General features: G+C 48.2%; 1 protein-coding gene and 1 long non-coding RNA gene across 3 annotated transcripts in view; one reads left to right on the forward strand and one right to left on the reverse strand.

Annotated features, from left to right (window-relative positions):
* Positions 1–737: 737 nt before the first annotated feature.
* On the forward strand, positions 738–8,495 carry LOC141582439 (uncharacterized). The gene is made up of 4 exons (XR_012515286.1): positions 738–828; positions 2,872–2,963; positions 4,311–4,478; positions 8,067–8,495. It is a non-coding gene; the product is annotated as an uncharacterized LOC141582439 (long non-coding RNA).
* A 308-nt stretch (positions 8,496–8,803) lies between these two features.
* TRPC7 (transient receptor potential cation channel subfamily C member 7) overlaps positions 8,804–27,541 on the reverse strand; it is a 140,869-nt gene continuing 122,131 nt past the window's right edge. The window contains exons 8-13 of one of the 2 annotated variants that reach the window (XM_074390395.1): positions 25,878–26,073; positions 20,589–20,821; positions 20,054–20,071; positions 19,852–19,906; positions 12,353–12,428; positions 8,804–9,521 (exon numbers count right to left, since the gene is read on the reverse strand). In XM_074390395.1, the coding sequence (XP_074246496.1) occupies positions 9,352–9,521; positions 12,353–12,428; positions 19,852–19,906; positions 20,054–20,071; positions 20,589–20,821; positions 25,878–26,073 (748 nt within the window). In that variant the 3' untranslated portion in view covers positions 8,804–9,351. Of the gene's footprint in view, positions 9,522–12,352; positions 12,429–19,851; positions 19,933–20,053; positions 20,072–20,588; positions 20,822–25,877; positions 26,074–27,541 lie in introns of both variants that reach the window. The other variant, XM_003933961.4, reaches the window with a different exon arrangement.

A 27,541-nucleotide genomic window follows, 5' to 3' on the forward strand; every position in this document is an offset into this window, starting at 1 on the left:
TGAGCCGTCGCACCTGACCTCAGATCTCACATACCCTTCCTCACAGTCCCACCTTAAGGAAGATCAGAGAACTAGCTGGAGCATTGGCCCAGGCATAGGGGGCAGTCCCTTCTCTGGTGTCCACCAGTCAGGTGACCTGATAACCATGCCATCTGGCAAGGGGCCTTCTGTGGCCAGTGTTCAAATGCAGTTGATCATCAGAGTTGTCTGGAGGCCTCTTAAAATAGAGGCCCCTAGGCTCAACCCTCAGCCATTGAATCTACATTATCAATCTGTGTCAAGGGATTCTGAGGGAGGAGGTCCCAGGACTGCATTGGGAAATACCCCACAAAGAATGTCCCTCCTCCCTGGACTGCTTGCTAGGGACAGTGTCTCTACATCTGCTGCCACCTAAGTGCGTTCCTCTCATTCAGTTCTGTTCATTGGCACTCAGTCTATGCTCAGTCCAGTTTATGGACCCAGGACCCCAGGAATTGAGCTTCCAGTTCATGCTCTACTTAAGCTCTTTCTATGAAAAGGGGATCTCGAATCCTGCCCTACCCATATCACTGGACTCTTGTTTTAATTGAATGAAATAAGGGATGTGAAAGAGTTCAGATAGCTGTAAGATTAGAAATGGAAGGGGATGCTATTGTCCATCAGGCAACAATTCACCAACTGCCTTGTGACCTCTCCTTCATATTGCTCGCCACTCTTGTTAAAATCTCACAAATCTGCTTACCTGTTCCTAGGCTTGTTTCTTTTCTCTTCGGTGAAACTGCCAGCTCCTCAGTGTTGGAGTTCATTGGATCCTTCCAGCCCTTCGCACATTACGATACATGAGCTGAGGTATGACTGAGTTGGCTGGCTATATTTAGCTTATTCAACAAAATGTGCATCCTTCTGGGATGGCCAGAACTACTTTTGTGGGTGGTGGGGGGCAGGGGGCGGGTGGGGAGGAGGAGGGGTGGTTTCCGTTGGTGTCCAGACACAGGGTTTCTTTTTAAGTGTATCAAAGCCAACCTGGGGAGGTTGGAAACCCTGACTGTGGCTTCATAAACAACTACTGATTTGCATTCACAGGCTGCTGTTGTTTGAGGCACCAGGCCTTGTAATTCATTTTTTTGGGATGAATGGGTGGGATTGATTACTCTTCTACAGACAGGCTAAAAATGGTATGAAAAGTTCCTGGATCCTTCCTCAGCTCCCCTGTTTTAGTTATTACCGGGTCACATACCACCTCAAAACTTCATGGCCTAAAGCAACAACACTTTATTATTTCTCAGGATTCTGTGGCTGACGAAGCTCAGCTGGGAGGTTCTTCTGCTCTGCAGAGCTGAATCACTTATGTAGCTACACTTAGCTGGGAGGTTGTCTAGGCTGGAAATACAAGAGAACTCTCAGCCTCCAAGATCTCTCTCTACACAGACTCTCAACATTCAGCATCCTAGCTGAGATTCTTGATAAGGGTTGGCTTGTGGTAAGACAAGCTATCCTAGGCATGTGCTTGTCAAACCACTGCTTGTGCTATACTTGCTAATGCTCCATTGGCTAAAACAAGTCCCATGACCAAGCCTACCATCAGTGGGGTAGTGGAACACACAAGGGCCTGAGAACTGGGAAGCATGTTTCACTGGGGCCATGGATGGTATAGTTCACCACAACTGTCTTTTCCTGTCTTTCTTGGGAAGTCATCCAAACACTTCACAGAACAGAACAGCAGCCAGGCCAGGCATTTGTGTCTATTTGGGAAATGGAACATCTGCCCAGTACCATGTGTCTCCCCTGGGACCCAGTGCTGCTGGTCCTGCTGTTCCCTGTGCTTGGTGGCCTGTGCTGTGACTTGGGGGAGTTTACACAGACCCAGACTCCTCTGCTCTTCGCCAGTGGTGGTCCATGCCCCTGGATGACCTCAGCTCGGGAAGAGGAGACTCTGAGGCCTGGCAGGAGGGCAAAGTCTCTGATTTTCCCTTGGCAGTAGAGCGGCTTTGTGCAGATGCTGCCTCTTGCACATGCATTTCTGATGGTGGTCTCTGTGCAGCCTGTGGGAGTCCATCCCTGGTGATGAAGCCACCGACATCTCCTTCACATCTCTTTGTGTTGCCTCTTAGTCTTTGCCAGAAAGTAGAGGGGCCTCATACTTGGACCCATGTGAGAACAAGTATGGGGCCCCTCTACAGCCCTCCTCTTCTTTCCTTGTGTCTGTGAGCCTAGGCACTTGAGCGCAGGTCCCATTCTCACCTCCAGATCCCCCTCCTTGTCTCTGCCTCTGTGTTGGGGCACCAAGGATGACCAGCAACATCCTGTGGGTGAGCTTAGGGCACACCTTTAGTCTTTTTAGAGTTACCAGGTGTCTGAGCCCATGGGTGGGTGCACACGGGCTGTGTGGAAAGTGACAGTTCCCTTGGTTTCCTCATATGTCTGTGTTCTCATCTTTTTTTTTTTTTTTTTTTTTTTGAGACGGAGTTTCGCTCTTGTTACCCAGGCTGGAGTGCAATGGCGCGATCTCGGCTCACCGCAACCTCCGTCTCCTGGGTTCAGGCAATTCTCCTGCCTCAGCCTCCTGAGGAGCTGGGATTACAGGCACGTGCCACCATGCCCAGCTAATTTTTGTATTTTTAGTAGAGACGGGGTTTCACCATATTCACCACGATGGTCTCGATCTCTTGACCTTGTGATCCACCCGCCTCTTATACCCTTTGATCCCTGTTTCAGAAAGTATCCCTTAGGTTTCACTTTGGGTTGAGTCTTCCATGTCATATGTAGGCAGGGGGAATACAGGCTGGAAGGTCTTTAAGAATCAGGAAAATGCCATTTTTACCCTTTGGAAGAAAGACTGAAAATATGTCCAGAGTGACTAGAATACTGATCTATGCCATCCTCTTCCTGCAGCCTCAGCGCAATGGAAACAACTCACCTCTGAGCTGGTGCTTGGGGACATTAGACTCGGAAGTCCCAGGACAAAACGTCTGTGTTCTTTGAAGGTAAATATCATGAGAAGACACCTCCATGGCCTTTGCTGAAGCACAGAATATACATTCTGTTCACACGGATGGTGACAGACAGTGATAGTACTGTGAGCGCCTTTATGAAATGATGAGTCTAAAAGGCAGCCTTGGCTCTTAGATCGAATGTTCACCTTCACCAGGGCTCAACTGGCTCCAGGGGCATCTAATAGAGTTCTGCAGTTTAGGAAGGCACCACTGGCTCTATTTTGCTGGAGTGCCCATTCTGTGATTGATTGGAGCTGAGCATGGTACCCTCGGGCTGTGCTCTGTTCTATCACTGAGATGATCCAAAGCCACTTCCTCTCTCTCAGTGACTGACCCTGCTCAAGTCCGGGACAGTCTCTGCTCCCTGCCAGCATCACTGGTCTAAAAACCCTATGAGTCAGTCGTATGGGTGCTGGCACTCCTGCTGCTCTCAATGATCTATACTCATCGAAAGCAGCAGAATTCCCCAAGACCGACATCAAGTTGTACTTATGTAACTTGAATAGCCACTTCACCAGCCTCTATCTACAAAATAAAGTTCTATATTTCCTATTAATAGCAGCAGCCTCACCACCTAGAAGCTGGACCCGCTCAGTGTCTCCTGGTTATTTCTGGAGTCTCCCAGGGGTGCAAGTGTGGTAATGGTGGTCACCATACTGGCTGCCTTGTCACCCTCTCTGCGTTGCTCCCCCTTCACCTCTCTGCTACTTGCTGCCTCCATAGGTGTTGAGAGATGTCTCACTGGGATCACTGTCCCTACAGAAATGCCCAACCTGCCAATTCTGGGTTTTCCCAAAGCTGGCAGCTGGGCAGAGCAGAAGGATTCTTCTCTCCGACCCTGAGGTGCATGCATGCCCTGGGCCACACAGCAGGCCTGCTCCACCCCACGGCCTTGCAACTTCTCTCCCAAACATTTTAACCAGCTCCTGGCCCTTGCTCATTAAACAGAATCTCACCACATCTCAAGAAAAACAGTCCTGGCACTTTCTGGCCCTGCTTCCTTCAACCACAGAGGCTCAAAAGCAGCCCCAGGGTTGGGAAGGGTGAAGAAGTCATTGCACCATTTCTGTGTTCATCAGGACTCCGAAGACGTAAATGACAGAAACCAGAGCAAATTTGCGTAAACAAAAATGGGACCCATTTGGTGGGGAACCTAAGAAGGCTTCTGGAACAGGTCACCAGCCCTGAGGAAGAGCTGCAGGAAGCAGGGCCTTGGGGTGGGCCCCACCCAGGGTCTGCGGCCCCCCTTCTGCTTCCCTTTTCCCCTCCTTTTCCCCTCCACCCATCTCCTCTTCTCTCTTGTCTCTATTTCTCATCTCTCTTTGACTTCATTTGCAGACAGTCCCTCTCCATGTGGCAGAGGGGTGTCCACTGGTGTCCCAAATTCATATTCTCCTGTTCATCAACTCTGCTGAAGAAGGACTCTTCTTTCCTGGTGGCTACTTATATAGAAAACCAAGAAAATACCAAGAGCAGCTCCGTTTGTGTCTGCTGTTGATTTTGAAGGTGGGTGCTCTGGTTGGCTGCCCTGGAGTTAGGTGCTGGACATGTCTGGGGTACAGCGAGATCTGTTACCAGCCAAAGAGGGGGTCACAGCCAGTAGTACCAAGCCTACATGCTCCATAGCCCACCCCCTCCTCTCTCTGCTTTATCCCCGGATAAGGCACTGGGGTGGTGGGGGTGGAAGCGGCAATGTTAAATATGTTGTCTATCCTACCTAAAAGTGACTTGTCCCATCTTTCTTTGGCATATTTAATTGTCTTCTTTTGTCCTCTGTTTCCCCAGCATGCTGCCTGTCTGCTGGGTGGGGTGGGGGCTGCTGACCTGAGGGATGTGGGGTCAGTGCCGGGCAGCAGCCTCCATGGGACACCTGGGCCTCTTTGGTCAGTAGCACAGCTGTGCCATCTCCGTGTCAAGGCACAGTGGGCTCTGCTTTGCCCAGTTATTTCTGACTCAGATACTCTGAGGACATGAAACAGGACTTTTAAAATTTAGTGTAAGGAGAGGACACGTTGCCCCTGCCTCAGCCCGGGAGAGCCTCTTCCTTCCTCTTCTCCCTCCTAGTGCAGGGGAGAGGCTGACAGGAGGCAGCTGGGCTGGTCCCTGCTCATTCTAGAGGAGGCGAGGCAGTGAGGAAGGCAGAGCCAGCCAGGCCCTGGTTGCTCTTAGCGTGGGAGCACTCCCCTCCCTCGGGGCTCTGAGCCCCTCTGTCCGGCACCTTGACCTTTGCTCTCCCACCTCGCCTCGTCCCTCTCCTGCCCCAGTCTGGGTAGGGGACAACCCATGCCCCTCCACTCTCCTTTCTCTCAAACTGATTCTTCCCTCATCTGACCTCTCCCTTTTCTAAAGCCTCAGGCCCGTGAAACCTGCACATCTTTATTTTTTCCTGCCCTCTGTCATTACTTCCCTGAAGCAAAAGGGGAATTGACGGCATTGGGGAAACAGTGGGGAAATACTGGGCCGAAGTGAGTGTCTGGACCTGCCATTCCACAACGCCGTCCAGCTCTTGTGGGCCCTACTCCCAGGACGGGGGTGAGATAGCATTAGCCCAGCTCCTGCTGGTTCTGCCTGGGGGACCCGGGCCAGAAGTGGCTTCATTCCTGTGTTCTTCATAAAATGATTGACATCTGTGCGTCTCTCCTGGAGCTCCTTCCCTCTAGTACTCCCACCTTCGTGGGCTACAGGAAACAGCCTGGATAAACATAGTGTGGAGGTGCGCCTGCCTCCGCAAATGAAGCTCCGCCTGGCTGCCAGCCTCTGGGGCTCTCAGACTGCACTTTACAGACGCAGTCATGGGCACTTTGAGAAGTGATGGGCTCAAGGCGGCTTATTTGTAACCAGATGCTGCGTGCTCCTAAGCAGGGGAGGGTGTCAGCCTCCCTGTGTAGGTGTCTGGTCAGAGCTTTCGAGGAGCTGGCCCTGCCTTGGGGAAGCTCCCCTTGCCTGACTTGTGTGGGCCAACGCTTTGTCTTTGGGCCCTGCTGGGAGGGAAGGAGATAGGCTCTGATGGGCAGAGGCGGCCACTGTGCTTTCTCAAGTGTGTGAGCATGGTCCTTTAGGAACAGCTCAGGGGACTAATTGGGGGCTTCTGCATGGGAAATGTCACTGTGATTTATCAAGTCCTAGTAGTGGCCATTGGAAGGTGGCAAGTCACTGGAGAACTCACTGCTTAACCGCTGGTTACCCAGGAAGCCCGGACAGGGGCTGCCACTCCCGCATCAGAGTGTGCCGGGTTAGGGCAAGTAACTAGGCCTCCTTCCAAGCTGTAACCAGAAGGAAAATGGGTTGAGCTACAGCAGAGGATGGCTTATGTTTCTGCAAACTCACTGAGTTTCTCAGGGCCTGATGATGCTGTCTGAAGGAACTTCAGAAAACTGGGGACTAGAAGGGCCCTGCAGTAATTCACAAGTAATTCAGCAAGAGTGGCTGCTCTTTGACCCTGTGCCAGTACTCAGTGGGGAACAGAACAGGCCCGACCCCCTCATGGAGCTTCCCTGGAGCAGTGGAGGCAGACGCTGAATGCAGACGTTAGAGTCGTAGCCAGAATGATGGCAAGTGTACAGAGCTGCAGGGGACAGATGGGTGCCTCTGGCAGGATGCATATCTTGGGGAGTGTTTGTGAACTTTCCAGGGAGGACCTGGGCCCTTTCTTCTCCCCATCTGCCTTGAGCCCCTCTCAGTTTCCATTCCTCACCCTCCTGTTTGGTTTCTTCAAGAGCTGCTTCCCCAGCCTGGCCAATTCAGCATGGGCGCAAGACATGGAACATGTGAGGGAGATTGTTAGTGCCTGGAAGATGACTGAGCTCCTTTCCCTGCTCAGGCTGCTGACCTCTGCTGGCCCTCAGTTCCAGACCTCTCCAACAGCTCTCCAACACAAAGGGGCCCTTTTCTGCCCTTCCTCATGGCCATCTGGCAGCCATGAATTCATTCCTGAACTACCTTTACCTCCTAGACATGGCATTAAAACCCTAATGGATGGTACTAGTTTTCTTTCTCAGTTTTTAATTACTTAGTGAGACTGGTTTTCCTTTATAAGGAGTAGATCTGAGACAGGTTTGATAGGAAAAGGGTGCCCCATGGTTTGAAAATGGGATTGCCAACTGCCTTTGGCTGAAGGCTGATAGAGAAATTGTAGAATGCATCTCAGAAGTGTTTATTAGCATCCTGATGAAGATAAATGAGGGATCTGAAAGGCAGTCTTCCAGAAGTGTTAGCAATTTGTCCCCTGGATGAATCAATTGCTCTTCCTACAAAGCACTTCAGCCTCCCTTTTCAGAATCTGGGCTTAAAAAGAGAGCCCCACTGGATGCTTATGGCTCTGTCCCCAGCACTTGGCGAGGGGCTCAGTACATAGTTGCTGAATAAAGTCATTCCTCACTTGTGGGCTTGCAGGGGGCATCTGGATGAGCGCTTGCGAAAAGCTGCAGGTGTTCTCTCCAGAACAGTGCACCATTGCAGACAAGCACACAGCCTGAAGGGCACCTTAGGATTGGCAAGCTCTCTGAAATCCATCCTTGGTCCTCTATGGGTCCTCCTCCTGGGCCGCGGTTTATGTCTATCAAGTGCCCTTGCATGTAAGGTATGCCCAGTACCCATCAGACGCTTCTGTTTCTGTCTTGCTTGAATACTAGGTGGTGGTGCAGATTGGGTTGGGAAGGCCCAGGTGTGGAGCCATGTCTCATCTGCTGCTGCCTAACTGGGCTGCTAGGCGCCCAGCAAATGTGGACTTTTTCTTTTTTTCAGCAGATGGGAAGATGTGGCAAAACAGGACCTATATTCCTTATGGCAGCAGTGAGCTGGGTGTAGTGTCTGTAGCCTGCTTTAGGCAGGGCACGGCTGTGCAGTCTGTCATCATCCCTCACCATTCCCATCAATGCTGGCACTAACCCCACTTCTATTTATCACTTCATCCGATCAGCTGTTTTCTTATAGCAGAGTTAAGTAAAAAAAAAAGTTTGTCCCAGAAGACAAAGACATATTGTATATCTTGAAACATACACTCCCTCTTTCTATATATATATGTACGTATATACATTTACACATACACACATGCATACACATATATATTTATTATATTTATTTTTCTTTTTCTAGGACGTCTGCAAGTCATGTGAATTTGTAACCATCACCCTCCTGACAGGGTTGGTGTAAGGATCCGGTGGACTGATGGGTGCAAAGCCCCTGAGCACAGTGCCTGGTACACAGCAAGTGCTCAATACTTCTGGCCAGCGCTAGGAGTGTTTCCTTGGGACCAGAGGGCTCTTCTGGAAGCCAATGGCATCCTCGCGTACCTGCTCTGAATGAGCATTGTTTGGGACTCAGCGCCCTCTGGTGGCTCCTCTCCCTACTCACACTTAGCCCCTTCCTTGGTGGGGGGACACTTTGAGGCCTCATTCCTGCCCCTCCCCTTCCTTTCACGTGGAAGAAAGCTCTAGAATGGGAGAAAACTTTCCACTTCTTCTGCATTTCCTTTACCTCCGTCCTGACCTTAGTTCTGGGCACAGGAGGAGGGGCTTGGAGGTGGAGGCTGGAGCTTCAGGGGATCCTGGCTGCACAACTCTCAGAGGGGTGGCGCCTTCCTCCCCCACCCTACCGCCACTGCACCAGCCCATCCTCCTCCCAGAGCGTCCCTGGGCCAGGGGTTCCCAAGGCCACCTCCAGACAGGGCCGGCGAGTGGGGCGGCCCCGGCAGCGTATCCACAGAAGTTATGATGAGGTAATTTTATTTCTTTCCATTTTAGGTAAAAATAGTAAATACAAGATAATCTTAATAAAGGTAAAAATACATCATTTGGATTTTGTTGTTGTTTTCTAAACAGTGCTACCTACAGTACAGTTTTTGATTTTTGATTTTTAAACTTTTTTTTTTATATAAACAAATATAACTATTTTGCTATTAGGCTATCTGTGTTCTCATCTGGCACTTAAGAATAGATCACAGGTCACCTCCTGGTTCTGTTTGGATGTGTTGGGGGGTGGCAGGAGGGAGTGAGAAGGGTTTGGTGGGATGAGGTGTTTGTCTTCCCAGGATACAGCCAGAGCTGCAGTCCCATTTGCAGTGGGAGGGCACAGGTGTGCACCCGAGATGGCCTTTTCCTGCTCTGGCCACAGGGACAGGTTTCACATGCGTCAGGGGGCGCTCTTCCTCCCCTCCTCCCATGGTAGCTTTTCTTACCCAGCCGCCTAGATTCACAGCAGTTCTGGGTCTAGGCAGGCCAGTGGGCTGGAGATGTCAGTCGTACTGCAAGAGACTGAGCCAGGAGATCCCTTTATGTCCTAGAGGAGTGGGCTAGGGACCCCTCCCCACCAGGGGTGGGGGCCAGGGCATCCAACCTGGCCTTGGAATGCTGGTAGAAGTCACAGATGCCGATATGGGCTGCTAAATGTCTTTGCCCTTGTTCACCCTCAGGTGGTCTTTGTGTAAGTTCTTTCCAAACTTCTCACTGAGCTGTTGGATCAGGTCTGCCAGCTCACCAGTAGCTTGAGACTTTTCCTCAAGAAGCTCGTAGCGCAGGCTAGAGATGTCTTGCTTGATTTCCTTCAGCTCGCCTGCAAGGACAGAGGAGATTTTGCTGAGTCTGAGCAGGTGGAAGCTGAGGGCTTGTCTCACGCGCATGTGGGCATGTGAACCCTTCCGGCGGAATGTCAGGTCCTGGGCCAGCCCACCAGGGATAAAGGTGAGGCAAGGGGAGCTCTGTTTGAACTGAGAACCACCCAGCTCCCCCAGCACTGAAGGACACATCCATCCATAGAAAGCACTTCTCCTCCCATTCCAGGAAAACCTTTCCCTTAAGAGTTTAAAAAAGGAGTCAAGATCAGGGCTGTGAATTGTGTCTAGCACCTGTTTCATAAAATGCTTATTAGGAAGTTTGTTTTGGAGTCATTAAAGGCAGATTTCAAGACTCTGAACAACAACCCCATTAACTGGGGCACTGATTTTGATGATGCTATGTTTTGTTCTGTCCTTGTTATTTGTAGAGAAGAGAAACTCCCAGGAGCCTGGAGAGAATGGCTGGGCACAGCAGATGCAGCCATGGTAGCCGTGGTTCTGACCAGCCTCCCGGGAGCGAGCGGGCCACCTAGCAGCAGGGTCCACCCAGCCCATGCAAGCGGCAGCACCACCTCACTGACAGGAGCTGTGAGAGCGCCTGCTGCCTTCTAACAGGCAGGGACTTTAACTTTTATTTCCACAGCGAACCTTGTGGTTAGAAGTCCAGGCTGTGGAAATCTTCTTATTAACCACAAACTGGTTTCAAAAGGATCCTTCCTAATACTGTAGATACTGCACTTGGCTCACGTGGGAATCCACTGTCTGTGGAAACATTACTTATCTGTTTTTCAGGTGTGCTTTACATACATAAAAGGCAGAGATCTTAAAGGTACAGTCTGATCTATTTTGACAAATGGCTACAGTCCTATTTTTTTCTTTCTTTCTTTCTTTCTTTCTTTTTTTTTTTTGAGACAGAGTCTCACTCTGTCACCCAGGCTGGAGGGCAATGGCGTGATCTTGGCTCACTGCAGCCTCCGCCTCCCAGGTTCAAGTGATTCTCCTGCCTTAGCCTCCCAAGTAGCTGGGATTATAGGTGCCCACCGCTGCGTCTGGCTAATTTTTGTATTTTTAGAAAAGATGGGGGTTTCTCTATGTTGGCCAGCCTGGTTTCACACTCCTGACCTCAGGTGATCTGCCCTCCTCAGCCTCCCAAAATGCTGGGATTACAGGCATGAGCCACTATGCCCAGATGAGTTCCATGTTTTTGACTAAGTCTAGCAGTTACTTCCTTGCACCAAATTGCCTCTTCCTTAGTTTCCAGTTTGACATTATAGCTGGACAGCAATCACTTTAGTATGAATCTGAATAAATGATTACATTTGTTTAGACAGCTTAGTCATCTCCATACTCCAGCCAGAGTCCAGGAACAATGTACCTGTGATTTACGTTGCAATATTTCTCTCTAAAAGTAAATAGTTCCCCCCATTTTTATCAGGTGCTTCACTGAGCCCCTGTTTCATGGTGTAATTTAAGTAGCATGACACCTGGGTACCCCCAACTTCTATGATGAATGATGTTCACATTAATCAGTTATACACTGCTTGAGTGTGTAGGACAGGGGCTGGCTGGCATGATACATGGCCGTCGTGTGTTTGAGACCTACAAGTAGGTAGGTGGGCTGCTGTCAGCCTCCAAACCATGTCATCCCAGGGGCAGTTCAGTCACTGAGCTTCGAGCTGCATGCCGGGTACCCCAGGATGAAGTGGAGCATCACCCAATGACCAGGCTTTTCCTGTACTGCCCTTGGCCCAAACAAGGAGACCAGAGACTTCATTCATGGATGAGGCTATTTCTAGGCAGCAAATATTTATCACAGGCGTCTCCTTAGTAACCTGGTATAAAGTGATCTGCTTTTCGTTTAAGAGTAACTGCTTACAACCCAAACAGTGAAAACAATATAGTTGGTAAACCTCAGTGTGCATCAGGGACCCTTGGTGCAGTTTTCCAAAAGCAGATCCCCAGGCCCCACTTCCGAGACGCTGATTCATTAGGTCTGGGTGGGGTCTGGGATCTGTAGTTTTCACAGCTAGTTCTGAGGAGGGGAACACTTTGAGAAACCTACTGCTGGCAGTTAGATGCTGAGAACCTCGAACTGAGGCAGGACAGGGGCAGTCAGAAGCAGGCGGCGGCAGACCCTGCAAGCAGTGGGCGCCTGCTCACTGCACATGCACCACGGAACGAAGTACAGCATCAGAATTCTGAACCATCCTGCACTTAAGGCATGATGTTGGCTCAAGGCCGCCATTGCTGTGGGAGGATGAAGAACGTCCTCCACCCCCGAGATGTTCCCCTTCTGATCCCTGGCGTTCTGCCTGTGGGTATAGTCATGTTCCCCCACAAAGGGGGAACTGAGGTGGCAAATAGACTTCAGGTTGCTGATCAGCTGTCCTTAACTGAGGGAGATTATTCTGGATAGTCCCGGTGGAACCAATTCAATCACACGAGTCCTTAAAAGCGGAGGAGGAAGGAGAGGAGTGAGTCAGAGATGGGATGGTAGAAGATGAGGCAGGGCAGGTGGCAGCAGCGTGAGGGTATCTGACGCCTGCTGCCGGCTCTCAGGCGAGGGGCTGTATGCACAGACCAAGTGCTGGAGCTCAGGGCAGCCGAGCTGTGGCCAGCAAGGAAACGGGACAGGCCTGCAGCCCCGTGCAAATGCACTCTGCCAACAACTGAATGAGCAAGGAGACTGAGCCTCCCTGGAGCCTCCAGAAAGGAGCCCAGTGCCCAGACAACATCGCGGCCTCAGCCCTGTGAGACCCGCGTCCGATTTCTGACCCGCAGAACCCATGTTGTTTTAGGTCAGCACGAGGGTTGAAATCCAGCCACTCACCTTCATTGACTTCGTCATTTTCTCTGTCCACCTGGGCTTTCAGGACATATCTTTTTATGAGCCGTTTCATGATTTTCTGAAATGCCAAGCAGGGAAGGGATCAGACAGGCCTGGCCTATGTGGAGGCAGCCTGCACCGTGTAGCAGAACCCCTCCCTCCCTTGAAGTGCTTCAGCATGCCTGGCACCTCACTCTGGTGGGGTGCCCTGCACAGTGTGGGGACCTGGCCAGTCTCTATGTAGCCAGGACGCAATGCCCACCTGACTCCAGGATGTCCTAACAGGATACTTCTCTAAAGCTGAGCCAAGCAGAGAGGGGGCGGGGGCAGCGGAGCGGGGCGTGGCGGGGATCCTGGATCCATGTCTCTGCTCCAGGGGCCTTGGCCTGGCTCTGCCCTGCTCGGTCATGTCATCTTTCCTGGACCTCAGTTCTGTTTCAAGGATGGAGGGCTGGGGAAGACTCAGCAGGCCTGCCTGGGTGGAGCTACCTCCCTCGGAGGTCACAGTGAGCCGTGTGTCCTTCATGAGGGGAGATCCGCCGGGTACAGAAGTCAGGACCAGGCTTGGAGGACAAGTCCACCATACCTTGGAAAATTCCTACCAGAAGCAGCAGCAGAAACAGCTGAGCCTCTAGGGTTTTACAGAGATGCCACTTCCCACAGGCCTGACACTGCGCTGCCGGAGTCACACTGGAGAAGGATTTGGCCCTCAAGTCCCGTTTATTACGCAGATACTGAATTCGTTAGGCAGGTGAGGCATGAATAAACACTTAAGATGACACCAAGAATAGAGCCAAGTGTAGGAAAGACTGCAGGAGGTGAACTTTGGATTGTGCCAGCTAGTCGGTCCAGGGTTCCTGTGAAATCACAGTATTTAAAAATACTCGGGTAGCTGAGACTTGTGAATCTTCCAAGAGATGAGCAGTGTGGAAGAGAGGAAGGGATTTCCCAGCTCCATGGTCCCCCCGTCCTGTGGCCTCACTTGCTCACTCCTGAGGACCAAGAGGACAGAGGCAGCATTTTCCAGTTTGAAGAGACCTGTAGGGGCCTGATTCTGTTCCTGGCTTTGCTATGTAGGCTGAGGAAAAGCATCTTGCGAATAAGTAAGTGAACCGGATGCAAAGAGCTGGAGGATGTACTCATTATCACCAATTTATGGCTCTTTCCATCTCTTTAACCGTGAACAGCTTGCTACAGAGATGCTTCCTGGCCTGTGATTTCCAGACTTCACCTGAACCCAGAAAGGCTCTCTAGGATAACACCAGGTTTAGCACATTCAGGCTAGCGCTGCCCCTTCTCAGCCCTTGGGCTCATGCGCCAACTAGCTCTGTGCTTTGAGTCGTGATCTGATTTCAGGCTGAACAGTTAATTGGCAAGTTGCCTCCCTGCTGCTCCTCGTCAGAGAAGCCTGGGTCTTATCCTACTAGTGGTTAAACTCTCAGTGCTGAATTTCTCATGGACATAGTCTAGTCAATAAAGCAAGTTATCTAGTCTAGTCAATAAAGCAAGTTATCTACTTTATAAAAATACATCCCTTTTGAACCAAGTGCGGTGGCTCATGCCCGTAATGCCAGCACTTTGGGAAGCTGAGGTGGGCAGATCACATGAGGTCAGGAGTTCAAGACCAGCCTGGACAACATGGAGAAACCACATCTCTACTAAAATACAACTATCAGCCAGGTGTGGTGGCATGTGCCTGTAAACTCAGCTACTTGGGAGGCTGAGGCAGGAGAATTACTTGAACCCAGGAGGTGGAGGTGGCAGTGAGCTGAAATTATGCCACTGCTCTTCAGCCTGGGTGCCACAGCAAGAAGCTATCTCACAAAAAAAACTATATCTGTATCTTTATATCTATATCTATATCTATCTATCTATCTATCTATCTATCTATCTATCTATCTATATCCCTTTCCATGAGACTCAGTAATGCTGTTTTCACTTTGAGTTAGAAAAACAAAACAAGACAAAAACTTTGTCCCAAACTAGTTCTCAGGAAAAAGAAAATAGAACAAAACGAGACACCTAGGTATCTGTCATTCTTACTGAATAAGAAATTCAGAAATGTTCTTCCACTGCAAGCTTTCACGCTGACACGAGTTAAAAAGACCTAGTGAAGTTGGTTAACTTTCCAAGGCAAACCTCAGGAATTAAGGGCTCTTCAGTTTCTGGATCCATCAATTAAAGAACGTTACTGCTTCTCATGTAAAATGATAAGCCAGAGATTGGCAGTCAAGTGACGTTGAGGAAAACCCTTTCGTAGGTGTAGCCGGAATTACAGCCCTCCCGGTTTGGTGTGCACTCTGTGTATTTAAGAACGTTCCACAGCACATATTTACTAGTAATAGAAAATGTGCCCCTCAGACTCCAACTGGCTGGGGTAGGTGAGATCCTGCTCACAGCCTTGTTCAGTGCAGAGGCACCCCTCGGGAGGAAGGATGAAAGGGTGAAGAAGCAGCAAAGAAGCGAATGCACCAGGTGCTTCCATAGACCAGGATCGTGCCAGCCTCTCACAAAAGTGATCTCACCGACTCCTCCAAGAAACTCTGTGAGATGAGAGTTGTCATCTCCATTTACAGATGAGGATGCTGAGGCTCAGAGACTGATGTGACTTCTCCAACGTCACACAGCTGGAAAGTGGCAGATCTGAGATTTAACCAGCATGGAAACCAAAGCTGGGGCTTCATCTGAGCATCAAAGTTAAGGCTCAAGATGGTTTAGGGAATGAGATGTGGGAAACTGGCTCCCATTAGTCAAAGAGGGTTTGGACCGTGTCTGGGTACCGAGTCTTTTTATGCAGGGGGAAGCCTCACTAGATTTCAGAGGCTGGGTGACATCATACAATAGTCATCCCTTGAAGAAGGGGGTCTCTGCTTTGGCACTGGCATGAATGCTCATGGCCCACTCTTGAGCACTCGCATGCTCAACCTGATCCAAGTTTCTGTAGACCTAGGGCTCAGAGGGTAGAAAAGCAAACGTTTACTTTGAAGCCCTCAGCGTGCATTAGGATTATATAGGCTTCCTGTGGAAGCAGAATCAGATGCGCACTGCAGATGTGCAGGGACACTTTGGCCTTCCTCCTCACCTCCAGGGCAGTTACAAGAGTGACAGGGACCTTCAGGGAGAGCAGTGTGACCGCTGCCAGTTCTTAAAGACTTCATGTCCTGCTGGACACAGTGGCTCATGCCGATAATCCCAGCACTTGGGGATTTGAAGGCTGAGACAGGTGGATCACTTGAGGCCAGAAGTTGGAGACCAGCCTAGGTAACACAGCGGAACCCCATGTCCACTAAAAATACAAAAATTAGCTGGGTGTGGTGATGCACACGTGTAGTCCCAGCTACTTGGGAGGCTGAGGCAGGATAATTGCTTGAACCTGGGAGGCAGAAGTTGCAGTGAGTTGAGATCGTGCCACTGCAGTGCAGTCTGGGTGACAGGGCGAGACTCTGTTTCAAAAACCAAAACAATTTCATATCCTCATAGGGACCTAACTTCCCTTCTGTATGTGCATGCTAGACAACTTGGTATCTACAAAAGCCAGTTTTGCCACCAGAAAGTCTGAAATGGTTGGAGAAATGGCCAAAAGTTCTATTTGGCATGGATAGCACAGAGAATATCTATTTCTATTCTATTTCATTAAAATGGCAAAATTGCAATTACATTTGCCCCAACCTAACAGAAAAGATGGACATAGCCTTCCTTCTTTCATTATGTGGGGGAAATGTGTGTATGTGTGTGTGTGTGTTGTGATGAGTCTGAGATACCTCTTTGCTATCTTCCATAGAGTTCTTTCTCTTCATGGAGATAATAAGCTTTCTCCAACTTACTATGTCCCTGGTAACTCTCCCTGCCCTGCCCCCATGCATTAGCGAGTACCGGAGATGAGTATATTCAGCCCACCCACTCAGGCAAAGAATACTCAAGTGGATGAAGATGAGATACACAATGGATAAGAGTAGTTGTCACGCAGAGCCCTACATCCGGAGAGGAAGGCACACGGTTCCCACAGCCCAGACTATGAGGGGCCAGATGGCCTCTGGCTGCTGGTGGTAAAGGGGAACACAGGACATCTTTCTACGGGAGACACAACTCTCCCTGCACAGCCAGGGCAGCTGAGGACACGGGCAAAGAAGAGAGCACATACTGTATGCCGACGATGGCCAGTGAGGTAGGATCCAGAGGGGAAGCAATATGGTCACCCAGGAAAACAGAAATCGAGGAACATTTGGAAGAGAGTGAACAAAATGGATCACAGGAGAAGTCATACGTTAAACAGGTTTATCAGACACAAGAATAGAAGAAATAGGCACTGGCACGTTGTTCATCCTCTTTGATGTCTTCCGTAAAGCCCATTTAGAAGATGGAAAAGGGTTTTGGGGAGCAGATGGCAGCATATAGATTGGAGTGGATTTGAATGATGGATGTGCCTGGATTCTATGGTTTATTTGGGATACGGCTTGTTTGCTTTGACCATGAAGAAATGTGCCCCTCAGAGCGAGTGTATGGCTGTGTATACTTCCTACCCCAGCAAACGGACAAGCTGGATCTTGCAACAGATCACAGGGAGCTTGGAGAGGAGGCATACTTTGGTCATCTCACCAGTATCATCCTTTTGTTTCATTGTTTGGTCTCAGGTCTGCAGAGCCCAAACTGGAAAACACATTGCAAAAAAATGGTTTTGTGAAAAATTATTCAGACACCCTGGAGCCTAAGGAAAGAAAAACACAGAAAGCCTCTGAAGTCTGAAGGAACTGTCTTCCCTTGCAACAAAGACCTCACAAAAGCAGAAGGACTGACAAACAGCTGAGTAAACACCTGAAATGCTAACAAGTAGAGAAATCTAACGAAGAGCCAAAAAGGCTGCACATTGGATAACTAAATGTGTGTGAAGGGTGCTGCTTCTATCTTCTTGGGAACACTAAGTGATTTCTCAGAACCACAACACGTGAGAGCCTGTCAGAACACGTGCTCAGCGAGAGCAGCTCTGCCTAGGGTCTGGATTCTAAGAAGGAGGGGGTGAATTGGGCTGCTCATGTTCTCTGCACTTCGGAAGCTGCTGTGGGCGGAAAGCAATGCTACTTGGAAGGTCACTAGTGGGCCCAAGAAAAGAGAGGAGGCCCAGTCTGAACCCCACTCAAATCGTCCTTGCTGCTGGTGATAGCAAAAGTACCCCAGTGCCTTCTTCTGCTCCTTGCCTCCTTCCAAGCCCTCACTGTGGGCTTGGAAGGCTCAGATAGGTCTCTTCCTGGTGACTGTCAAACACAGGCAAGACAGGCTCTGAGGAAGGTGCTGGTGGAACACTATGAAGATACATAATAGGCAGGTGTCCAGGCAGTATGATGTGGTGAGACTGGGGGCCTTCCGAGTCAGAGATCTCTGTTCAGTCATTTGTGTGGCCGTGGCCACTGAGCCTCAGTTTCCTCATCTGTGAAATGGGGTTGAAGTCAGTGCCCATCTCTAAGGAATATGGGAGATGACACCTGAGCTAGTGTCCAGCCTCCATCCAGCTGTCTTTTAGTGACTTCCCAGGGTTGACTTCTATTGTGAGCAGATCATGACTCAGGACTATACCTCGATACCTCGCAGCCTAGCAGGGTAGAGCCAGGAGCCAATGTGCAAAGACTGCTTCCCCTCAGCCCCTTTCCTCTAATGCCTACTGGCTCAGTTTTTGTTTCTTCTTTTCTGTGACAACTATTTGAATAAGTAGCCTCAGGCTTTCTCTGTGGAGTCACAAATTACAGGACGAGCAAAGCTTTCCAAGGTTATCAGTTGCCTGAAGCTATAGATGACTAATCTCTGTAATCACAGCAGGAAGTTCCCGGGGAGATTCAAGGCAGCATGGACTCAACCAGCGAGGATGCAAAATAGAGATGGGACTGCTGTGAGCTTGCTTTTGGAAATGCTGTCCTTCAGAAAGGATTCATTCTGGGATGGGACATTAACATGAACTGATCTTCCTTTATCTCAAGATCTGATTCGGCTCAAAACCTAGGAGAGATTTGGCCCTAACCCATTGGGTATCTACGTTTTCTGTGACACAGATAATCTACACTTTTTGAAAAGCTGAGAAATAGAAATCCTTCCATTGACCAAAGGATTTGGTCTGTAAAATAGCTCAAAGGAGATCAGACTAGTCAGTCCCAATTTTGTGCACCATTAAACACAAGATTTGCCCATTGCCATTTTTTTGCCTGTCATCTGACAGAACTATAAGCTCTTCGAGGGATGAGCCATTTCTTAATTGTGCAATTAAATCCTCCTAACTGCAGAGCTGGCTTCTGAAATATGGTTGGAGAGATTCAATTAGAGACCTGTATCTAAAATACCTAAGTCTGTAATTGCTCCCTGTGGGAAGGTGGCACCAGGGGCACATCACCTCCACCCAGAGGAATGCTCAGGACAGCTTAAAATTTATATCTGGTAAGAAATGATCAGCCTGGGTGAAACTGCTGATCATCAAGAAGTAGAAGACAGGAAAGGAGTGGCCTGAACTTTTATGATTGATCATCCGTAGCTATCGTTTATCACTGGCATGCAGGCTGATTCAAACGGGTACAGAGATCTGGTGTTAATTTCCAAAAGCAATGCAAGGATTGCAAGCACAAAAGATCTTTTTCTAATTTTCATGACAATAGATTTGGCAGGCTTGCAGTCCAAGTCTGAAGACACCTATATCTACTTGACTGTTTAAGACAGGTACCTGGGGCCATGCTGGGTGCAGCTAGCCCTCCCTATAGGTGCCCAGCAGCTATACATCCAGAAAGTGCATTGAATCTGTCTGTTTTTCTCCATCACCCTACTCACACCTCAATCCAAGCAGCAATGCCTTGTACTTGAATGACTGTCACATCCTCCTCACTGGTCTCCTTGCTTTTACTCTTGTTCCTCACCTGTCTCCTCTCATTACAGCAGTTAGGTGGTTTTCTTAAAGCACGAAGACAATTTCATCATCTCCCCTCCTCTGCAAAGTTACCCTCTCCCCGAGTCTTCTTGGAGAAATCCACATCCTGACAGTGGTCTGGCCCTCTGACCTCATCTTCCTCCACTCTCTGCTTCCACAGGGCCTGGACCTGCCACCCTTCCCTTCCTCTGCCTGGAAGGCCATACATGGCTGCCTCCTGTATCCGAGTAGTCTTGGCTGACTGTTCTCTCCTTGAAGATGTCCTCTCTGAAAACCATATCTGAGCAGGAGCTCCCTATTTGTCCCCGTTTTTGAATCCTCCTGTTTTCTTCTTGTCACTGTTATCAGTTTGAGGACATATATGTATCTATGTGTTTACCTGTTCACAGTCCATTGTCACTAGACTGGAGGTGCCACTGAGGTAGAAACCATATCTGTATCTGTATCCCCAGGAAGCAGCGTGGTGCCTGACATATAGTAAGCACTCAATAAATATTTGTGCAACAAAGGAAGAAAGGAAGGGATGACACAGCCATGGGACTGTCTGTGTCTTAGTGGAGCCCACTTCTGCCCATGCTTGGATGCTTGGGAAAGGGGTGGTTACCTGGTATCTGGTGGGCTTGCTGAAAGTGTTATTTGCTGTCAGGTTTTCAGAATTTCTCATGCCGGCCTGGTAGCGAGTCTTCTAGGGGAGAAAGAACACACACACACACAAGCATACATACATCCCTACGTATCTCGTAGGACTTGAACAGTATCCACATACGGGGCTGTCTCAGTAAGGCAGCTTCTGAAAGCTGATTTACCTGCTGTTGCTTGGCTTCCTAGAACATTGTTCCTAGGACCTTTAGCTCTGCAGAATGTTAATAACGGTTACAGAACGTTGTTTAGTCAACTTGGTTGGAAAGCACTGAGTTAAGGTTAGATGGATGTCTTTCCTTCAGGGTTCCCTAGATGTTTTAACATGCTAGTAAACATTGAGAATCCCCAGGAGAGGCAGACAGTGGGAAGGGAACCTTCTTCTCAGGGACCATTTTCCAGATGCTTTCTGAGAAAAGCTGTTCCAAGCCCACTAAGTTCCCTTCACTGGGGTCATGGCTCAGCCAGGCAGCTTGCTAAGTTTCCAGTAGGGCACTTCTCCAAGGGGTTGCAAGGAGAAAGGGAAGTATCACAGTAGCCTCTGCTGGCATTTGCACTTTCAGATGTGCCTGGGCAGACTCTACAGAGTACCGGCCCTCCCAGCCCCTGGCCCCCCTTGCATGGGGTGGGGGCAGCCATCTGACTCAAACACGCTCAACTCCCCCTCCCCTTCCTGCTGCCTTCTCTAGCCCCATAAACCACATGCTACCTACCTTGAATTTGGAATTCAGCATGCCCATTTCAAGGTCATTTTCACAGCTTTTGGCCTTAGATTTGCAGAGTTTTATGAGGCACATCTTGATTCTCATTATGAGATAATAAAATGATTTAGGACTTGGCACTAGATTAAAAGGAGCAGGTAGAGTTCTTCCTTCATCAAAGTAAGACAGCCAGAGTTTTGCTCGGGCAAACTTCCATTCCACATCTGCATCCTCCTGTGGAACAAGGGAGATAACAACACACCCTCGAAGGCCATGATTGAACAACGGAGCCCTTCCATCCTGAGGAGCGGAGACGCAGCCTACACATTTGGAGAGCAGACTTCTAAGCAGAACGCAGTGCAGTTTTTCTACAGATGGCACAGGGAAGGGGAGCATACTCTCGCTACAACCATGCATGATGGTCACCCTTTCCACCTAGCTCCTTCAGACTCGTGGCTGAAAAGCCTCGATCAGTTCATACTAACTGCCCCTATCCTCCGCTAGGTATTTTTTTTTTTTTTTTTTTTTTTTTACCAGTGTTCTCTACTTGCAGCTAACCAAAGAACTTTTCTCACTGTCACTTAATCTTGTTATTCATTAATTTTTATAGCTCTGCTAGCGGAGGCACCAGCCACCACAGCGCTATTGTATTTGTTAATCTCTAAAGAAGTGCTGCTCACTAGAAATATATTGTGAGCCAAAAAGATGAGCCAAATAGATAAGTTTCAATTTTCTACTAGCCCCTCATTCTAAAAAGTAGAATTGAACAGATGAAATAAATTTCAGTAGTATATTTAATGCAGCAGATCAAAAATATCATTTCAATATGTAAGCCTTATAAAACAATATTAAGGTAGCTCACTGTATTGTTTCCATACTAAGTATTCAAACTCCAGTGTGAATTTTATCCTTACAGCCCATCTGTTTGGACCAGCCACATTTGAAGTGCTTGATTGGCATATGCAGTTAATGGCTACCACATTGAACAACACAGTGAATTTATTAGACAGTGCATTTCTTACTGCTCAGAATCCTGCCAGGGAGGATGTTTACAGATCTAGCATATGTAATTCAAGGGGAGCAAAGCCTGAGTATAGATTCTAGGAGGTAATATGGCTATGTTCTCTTCAGGGGTAGTAGGATTAGACATAAACCCGGGTTCTATTCCTTCTGACCTTGTAACTATGCTAGAATGCTGAGTGGGCCCCTGAGCGTAGCAGGTATATTTTATCTAGACAGGTTCCTTGGACCTCTGTCCTAGGAGGACAGTTGGAGACCAGGAAAGGGCATGGGGTTTGTAATCAGATGGACCTGGACTCAAAACCCCCTTATTAGCTGTGTAACTTTAGGTGAGGTTCTTGAGCTTATGGAGATAAAACTGCTTCCCTCACATAGCCTTGAGGTCGGTAGTGCATGTGTGCTCCCTGAGCAGTGGGTTCCTCTTTCCACAGGCAGAGGCTACACTCTGAGGAGCTGTGAACCCAGCAAGGGCCCAGGAGAGGCTGCTGGGATGTACCACAAGTGTACAGGGTTATAATCAGTAGGCTTGACCACTTTGCTTTTGTTGAGGATCAACACTGGGCCTGGTCTACTTGGGGACATCCTATAAGGATCTTTTAGATTGGAAGCTTTATGAGGGCAGGGCTCACTCCTGTTCTCGCTGTACGGGAGAGGTGTAACATAGACACCTGGCCTGAAAGGAAGTGTGGATAGTGCAAAGTGCACTGGTTCTGCAGTCTGCATGGGTTTAAACCCTGGTTCTGCTCCTTACTAGCTATGCAATCATGGCAGGTGACTGACCACTCTGGGCCTCAGTTTCCTCATCTGTAACAAGAGCATAATAATACCTATTAAACAGGCTGTGAGAATTAAAGGAGTTAATGCATAGATGACATTGAATAGTGCCAGACAGTTAGTAAGCCCTCAGTAAATGTTGTTTTCACCTCCATAGCCTAGCATAGGCCTAGCAGTCAACCTTCAGCCACCTAGCAAACATTGATGGAGCACCTAGTATGCACCTGGCATGTGCTAGGGAGGCCCTGGGCATGATGATCCGTGCCTGGGTGGAACACACAGTGGCCAGTGATGTATGTTCAGCAGCTAGTCAATTAGTCTTTTACCTGCTGTTGTACTCAGAGCTGGAGGAGGATCTAGGTGCTGAGGCCACTGACCCAGTCTGCGGGTCAGGGAAGGCTGGCTGGTGTTTGACCTCAGATCTGAGGAGTGAGCAGTTCTCAACAAGGTCAAGAGTGGGTGGGATGGGGGGTAAAGAATTCGTAAGAGTTAACTTGTGGAAGAGGCAGTGAGAAGTGTAAATAACTCTTGCAGTAAGGAGCAGGGGAGAAAGTTTGGGAGCTGGAAAGTAAGATAGAGGGAGGACTTTTTATAGTTACCTTTTTTTTTTTTTTTTTTTTTTTTTTTAGGATCAAGAGACTTATTTAAATGCTGACAGGAAGGATTAGGTAGCAAGGGAGGGGTGAAGACGCGGGCGGGGAGGGTGCCGTCGTGCAGTGGTGGCTGCTGGGGAGGCGGGATGAGCAAAGGCGCAGGGCAGAGCTGTCGGCTGGAGAAGCCTGTGCTGCCTGCAGAGGCAGTGGGAGGGGGGTAGGGAGGTTAAATGGGGAGAGGCAGGCACAGGTGAGTTGTGAATTTGGACAGCAAGGGCTCAAGATCTACTGATCCAATAGATCAGTGTTCTCATGGACGGGTTTACAAATATTTGCATCATCAAAACTACATGTGATATGAATGCATTTGCCAGTGGTACCTACCATGGCCCAGTGAGACAGGTGGGAACATGTGCCAGCACCCGCCCCAGAAGTCCAGAGCCCAGAGGGGAGGTGTGGGGCTGTAATACATTCTCTACATGTCGGGGCCCCTTTCCGTGGTGGGATTACTTGAAATCATGTGCTGCGGGCTTGCCTGCTCCTGCCCTCAGCTAGCAGTTATCCCTCACAGCCAACTGCAAGGCTTTCCATGTTACCGGCATTTCAACCAAAGCATTACATGCCGGTTAGGATACGGCAGGCTGCCCGGGGAGTGGTGCAGAGACCTACAGCTTTTCTAGGCACCATGTGGTTTTCTCTTACACATGGGGAAACTGAGGCCCAGAAGGCCAGGAAGGACTAGTGGACAACAGCTCATTATCCACACTGGTGATTAAATATGTAAAATGCTTTAAAAATATATGTGTTGTTTGTCCCTCCAAGATGTGCTATATTTTCCTGGGGGGCAACAGCTGAGGCTTCACTGCCAGGCTCACCTCTTCCTCTCATCTCTTGCCTTTTTATCTCCCTCAATCTAAGCTCCTGCAGTGCTGAGCATACCACACTGCTTCACCCCTCCCTGCCTTGGCATATGTGCTTTCTACTGTATAGAATACTCTGTATAGAAAACTAACATAGAAGGTGACTGTATTTGCAGACGGAGCCTTTAAAGGCTGATTGAGATCAAATGAAGTCACGAGGGTGGGGCCCCGATCTTGTTGGACTGATGGCAAGGCTGTATGAGGACACAGCAAGAAGGTGGATGTCTGCAAGCCAAGCAGAGAGGCTCAGAAGAAGCTGACCCTGCTTGGATTGGCTTCTTGGATAATCTTGGATTTGTGGCCTCTAGAACTATGAGGGAAGAAATTTCTGAGGTTTAAGCCACACAGTCTGTGGTATTTTTTAGGAAAGCCCTAGCAAGCTAATACACAGGGATCTTTGCTTTTTTTTACATAAGAAGTACGTAAACAATTGTTTCTTATAATTTAAGGACAGAGGTGCACCAGGAAATGTGAAAGTCCCATTTCAGATCTTCTATCTCCTTTCACTCCCCATGGGTCAAGAGCACTGTAGCCTCCTTGGAGTTCCTTTCTATACATTTGCTTTTGTATTGTTATGTAGGTGAGATTCCCCTATATGTATTTTTCTACAACTTGCGTTTTTTCACTTAATAATGTGTTAGGGATTTTTTCCATGTCAGTACAAAACGGTCTTCCTCATGGTCTATGTACAGTATCCTACGCCTTATTTAGAAGTGTAACTATATTACAGTTTATTTGAACATTCTCATAACAATGGACTATTTCCAGGTTTTTCCTTTAACGAACATCTATGTAAAATCATATTTACATATGGATCTATTCCCAGAATTGGAATTGTGGATTCAATAGGTCAGTGCTTTTTATTTTAACTTAAGCTTGTTTATTTAATCTTATAATAGGTAAAACAACATGATTTATAAAGGCTAAAAAGTATAAAGAGAAAGGAATTCCACCCACCATCCCCCCAACCCCCTCTCAACAGGCACCCCTGTGGTGTCTTTCTTGTGGAACTTTTCAGAGGCTTGTTCTTTTCATATGCTTATACAACCACAAATGAATCTCATTCCCTTTCAGAGAGAGCCCACTATATATATTGTTCTGCAACTTGAGTTTTTTCTCCTATCATTGTAACTTGAAGGGCTTTCCCCATCAGCATATAGAGAACATCTTTGTCCTTCTTAAAATAGAATTGCATAGCATCCCATTTTCCAGATGCATCATAGTCTATTTAATTAGATTCCTATTTAATTTCTTGCTGTTCTAAACAAGGCTGCAATCAATAGCTTATGGGTCATGCCTTTTAGATTTTGATAAATTGCCCTCTGATACATTTTCTCAACTCCTTTATCTGTCAGGCAAAATTGTTCTCATTTTAAATGGCCTTCCAGCATCGCCTCTGGCAACTTCCCTCATAGTCAGTCTCTTGTCTCTGTCCCCACATCACCCCCCCCCCCCCACCCCGCTGCCTGAAACCTGGCTGCACTGGCCCCAGGGCACTGGAATTTGTTGATTGCCCTGTTTGATTTTCTCACTGGATTATGAGTTTCTCTAGGGCAGAAACTGTGTCTTAGTCATCTTGGTATCACCAGTGCCTAGTGAGGGTTTGGCATATAGTAGGTACTTAATAAATAGCACGTGAGAGGCAAAAGGCAGTGCTGGGGGCTGAAAGACAGTCATTCTGATTGATTGCCGTGGGTCATCTTCACGATGTCCTGAGAAGACAGGTATAAAAGAGAAAAGAGTCATGACCTCAGTTCTTTCTGCTCTCACTGGGCCTCATAGTGGTACCAGCAACACCATGGGGCAGACTGACCACAAGTATTTCCAGAAGCAATCCAGGATGCATTTCTGTTGTTTGTCATTCTGGCTACACATTTAACAGCACATAGGCTTCCCTCGTTGGGAAGTCATTCACCTCATTGTAGAAAACAGCAGTGTAAATTAGATGAGGGAGAGCGAGCATTTTCAGCGACCCGGCCTTACCTCAATTTCCTGATAGGAGTTGTTGATCATGGCTATAAGCATGTTGAGCAGCACTACCACCATGGTGACGTTATACACGCCGTAGAGAACGTAGCCGATGTTCTCAATGAATTTGTGGTCGTATTTCAGCACCACCGAGATGACTTCAGATAAGCCGAATATGGACCAAAATAAAGTTTTAAAACTTTCTTCAACTCTACAAAGAAACAGACAGTCCTTTCACGAAGTTTGCACCAGCTTGAACTTTTATTTATGTATTTATTTATTCATTTATTTTGAGACAGAATCTTACTCTGTAGCCCAGGCTGAAGTGCAGTGGCTCAATCATGGCTCACTGCAGCTTTGACCTCCTGGACTCAAGCAATTCTCCTGCCTCAGCCTCCTGAGTAGCTGGAACTACAGCTGTGCACCACCGTACCTGGCTAATTGTTTTATTTTTTTGTAGAGATGGGATCCCATTATGTTGCTCTGGCTGGTGTTGAACTCCTGGGCTCAAGATATCTTCCCACCTCAGCCTCTCAGTGTGCTGGGATGAGAGATGTAAGTCATCGTATCTGGCCAGCTTGAACTTTTAAAATGAAAGTTGCCATTGGTCAGGCTTTACCCTGGAGTGCCCAGTTGTTACCCTGGAGTGGGGTTGGGCTGGTTGGTGGTGACCGTATTCTGAGACAATGCAGTATTCAGATTTCTAAGAAGACTTTGAAAGAATATTGAAAACGGCAGACTCTTTTTAATTCAATCCATGTATCAGGATTCCTAGCTGTGGTATCACTTTTCTCTTACTGTAATTAACTTAAACATTTAAAATTAAATACCTGGGCAAATGTTTGTTCTTGTACATTATGGGCCCCAGAAAGTGCACTCTTCCTTCCATTAAGTCTTAACTATTTCTTCTCAGACTCCACAGTCCACGTGAAGGGGAGCAATGGCAGATACCTGAGAAGTGGGCAGTGTCTACACAGGAGGTCAGCATCCCTGGAGCCTGATGCTTCTGGGCACTTGACACAGAGTAGCTCATTTAAGCCTCATGACCAGCCCTGTGGTGGGCTGTCATATTACCTCCATGTTACAGAGCTGAGGCTAGCCACTTGTATTAAGTTTTCTAAACTGGGGCTGAATTATCGAGAATGAGAGTGGGGATTTTGGTGTGTCTACATGGTTCAAACTCACCAGGTGACTGCCCAAACCTCACCTTACGGCTCACTTAGGTTAGATGCGGCACATGCCTTGAGGGCAGTTCAGGTTAGATTTGGCTTTTAGGACACTGCTCTTTGGCTCTTTGGAGACTTTGAAGTAACTGAAATACAGTGGTATTACCAATAAGACCCACGTGCATTTCATAGTCCATACTTTACGGCCATGACCCTGTATCAGGTTGATGACTAAAATCCAATAAGAAAACTGGATTTTGGTTGGGAGGTTTAGACCATGCAAGTGTATCTGGTAACATCTGAATGGTTAAGTGCAGTTCTTTTAGTTTTCATCCAGATTTTTGGTACCAAAACTGAGAAAGCAGTTTTTTTTTCCTCTTTAACATTTCAGGTTTTCAACACTCACCCACAAATGGCCAGGATTAGCTAGATCTTTAAAAATATCAGCATTTCTCAAGGATTGGTATTTATTTGACAAGACGTACAAAAATACTGGTACTTGTCACTTGGGCT

The sequence above is a fragment of the Saimiri boliviensis genome, chromosome 1 (genome assembly GCF_048565385.1).
Source record: "Saimiri boliviensis isolate mSaiBol1 chromosome 1, mSaiBol1.pri, whole genome shotgun sequence".
Lineage (NCBI taxonomy): Eukaryota > Metazoa > Chordata > Mammalia > Primates > Cebidae > Saimiri > Saimiri boliviensis.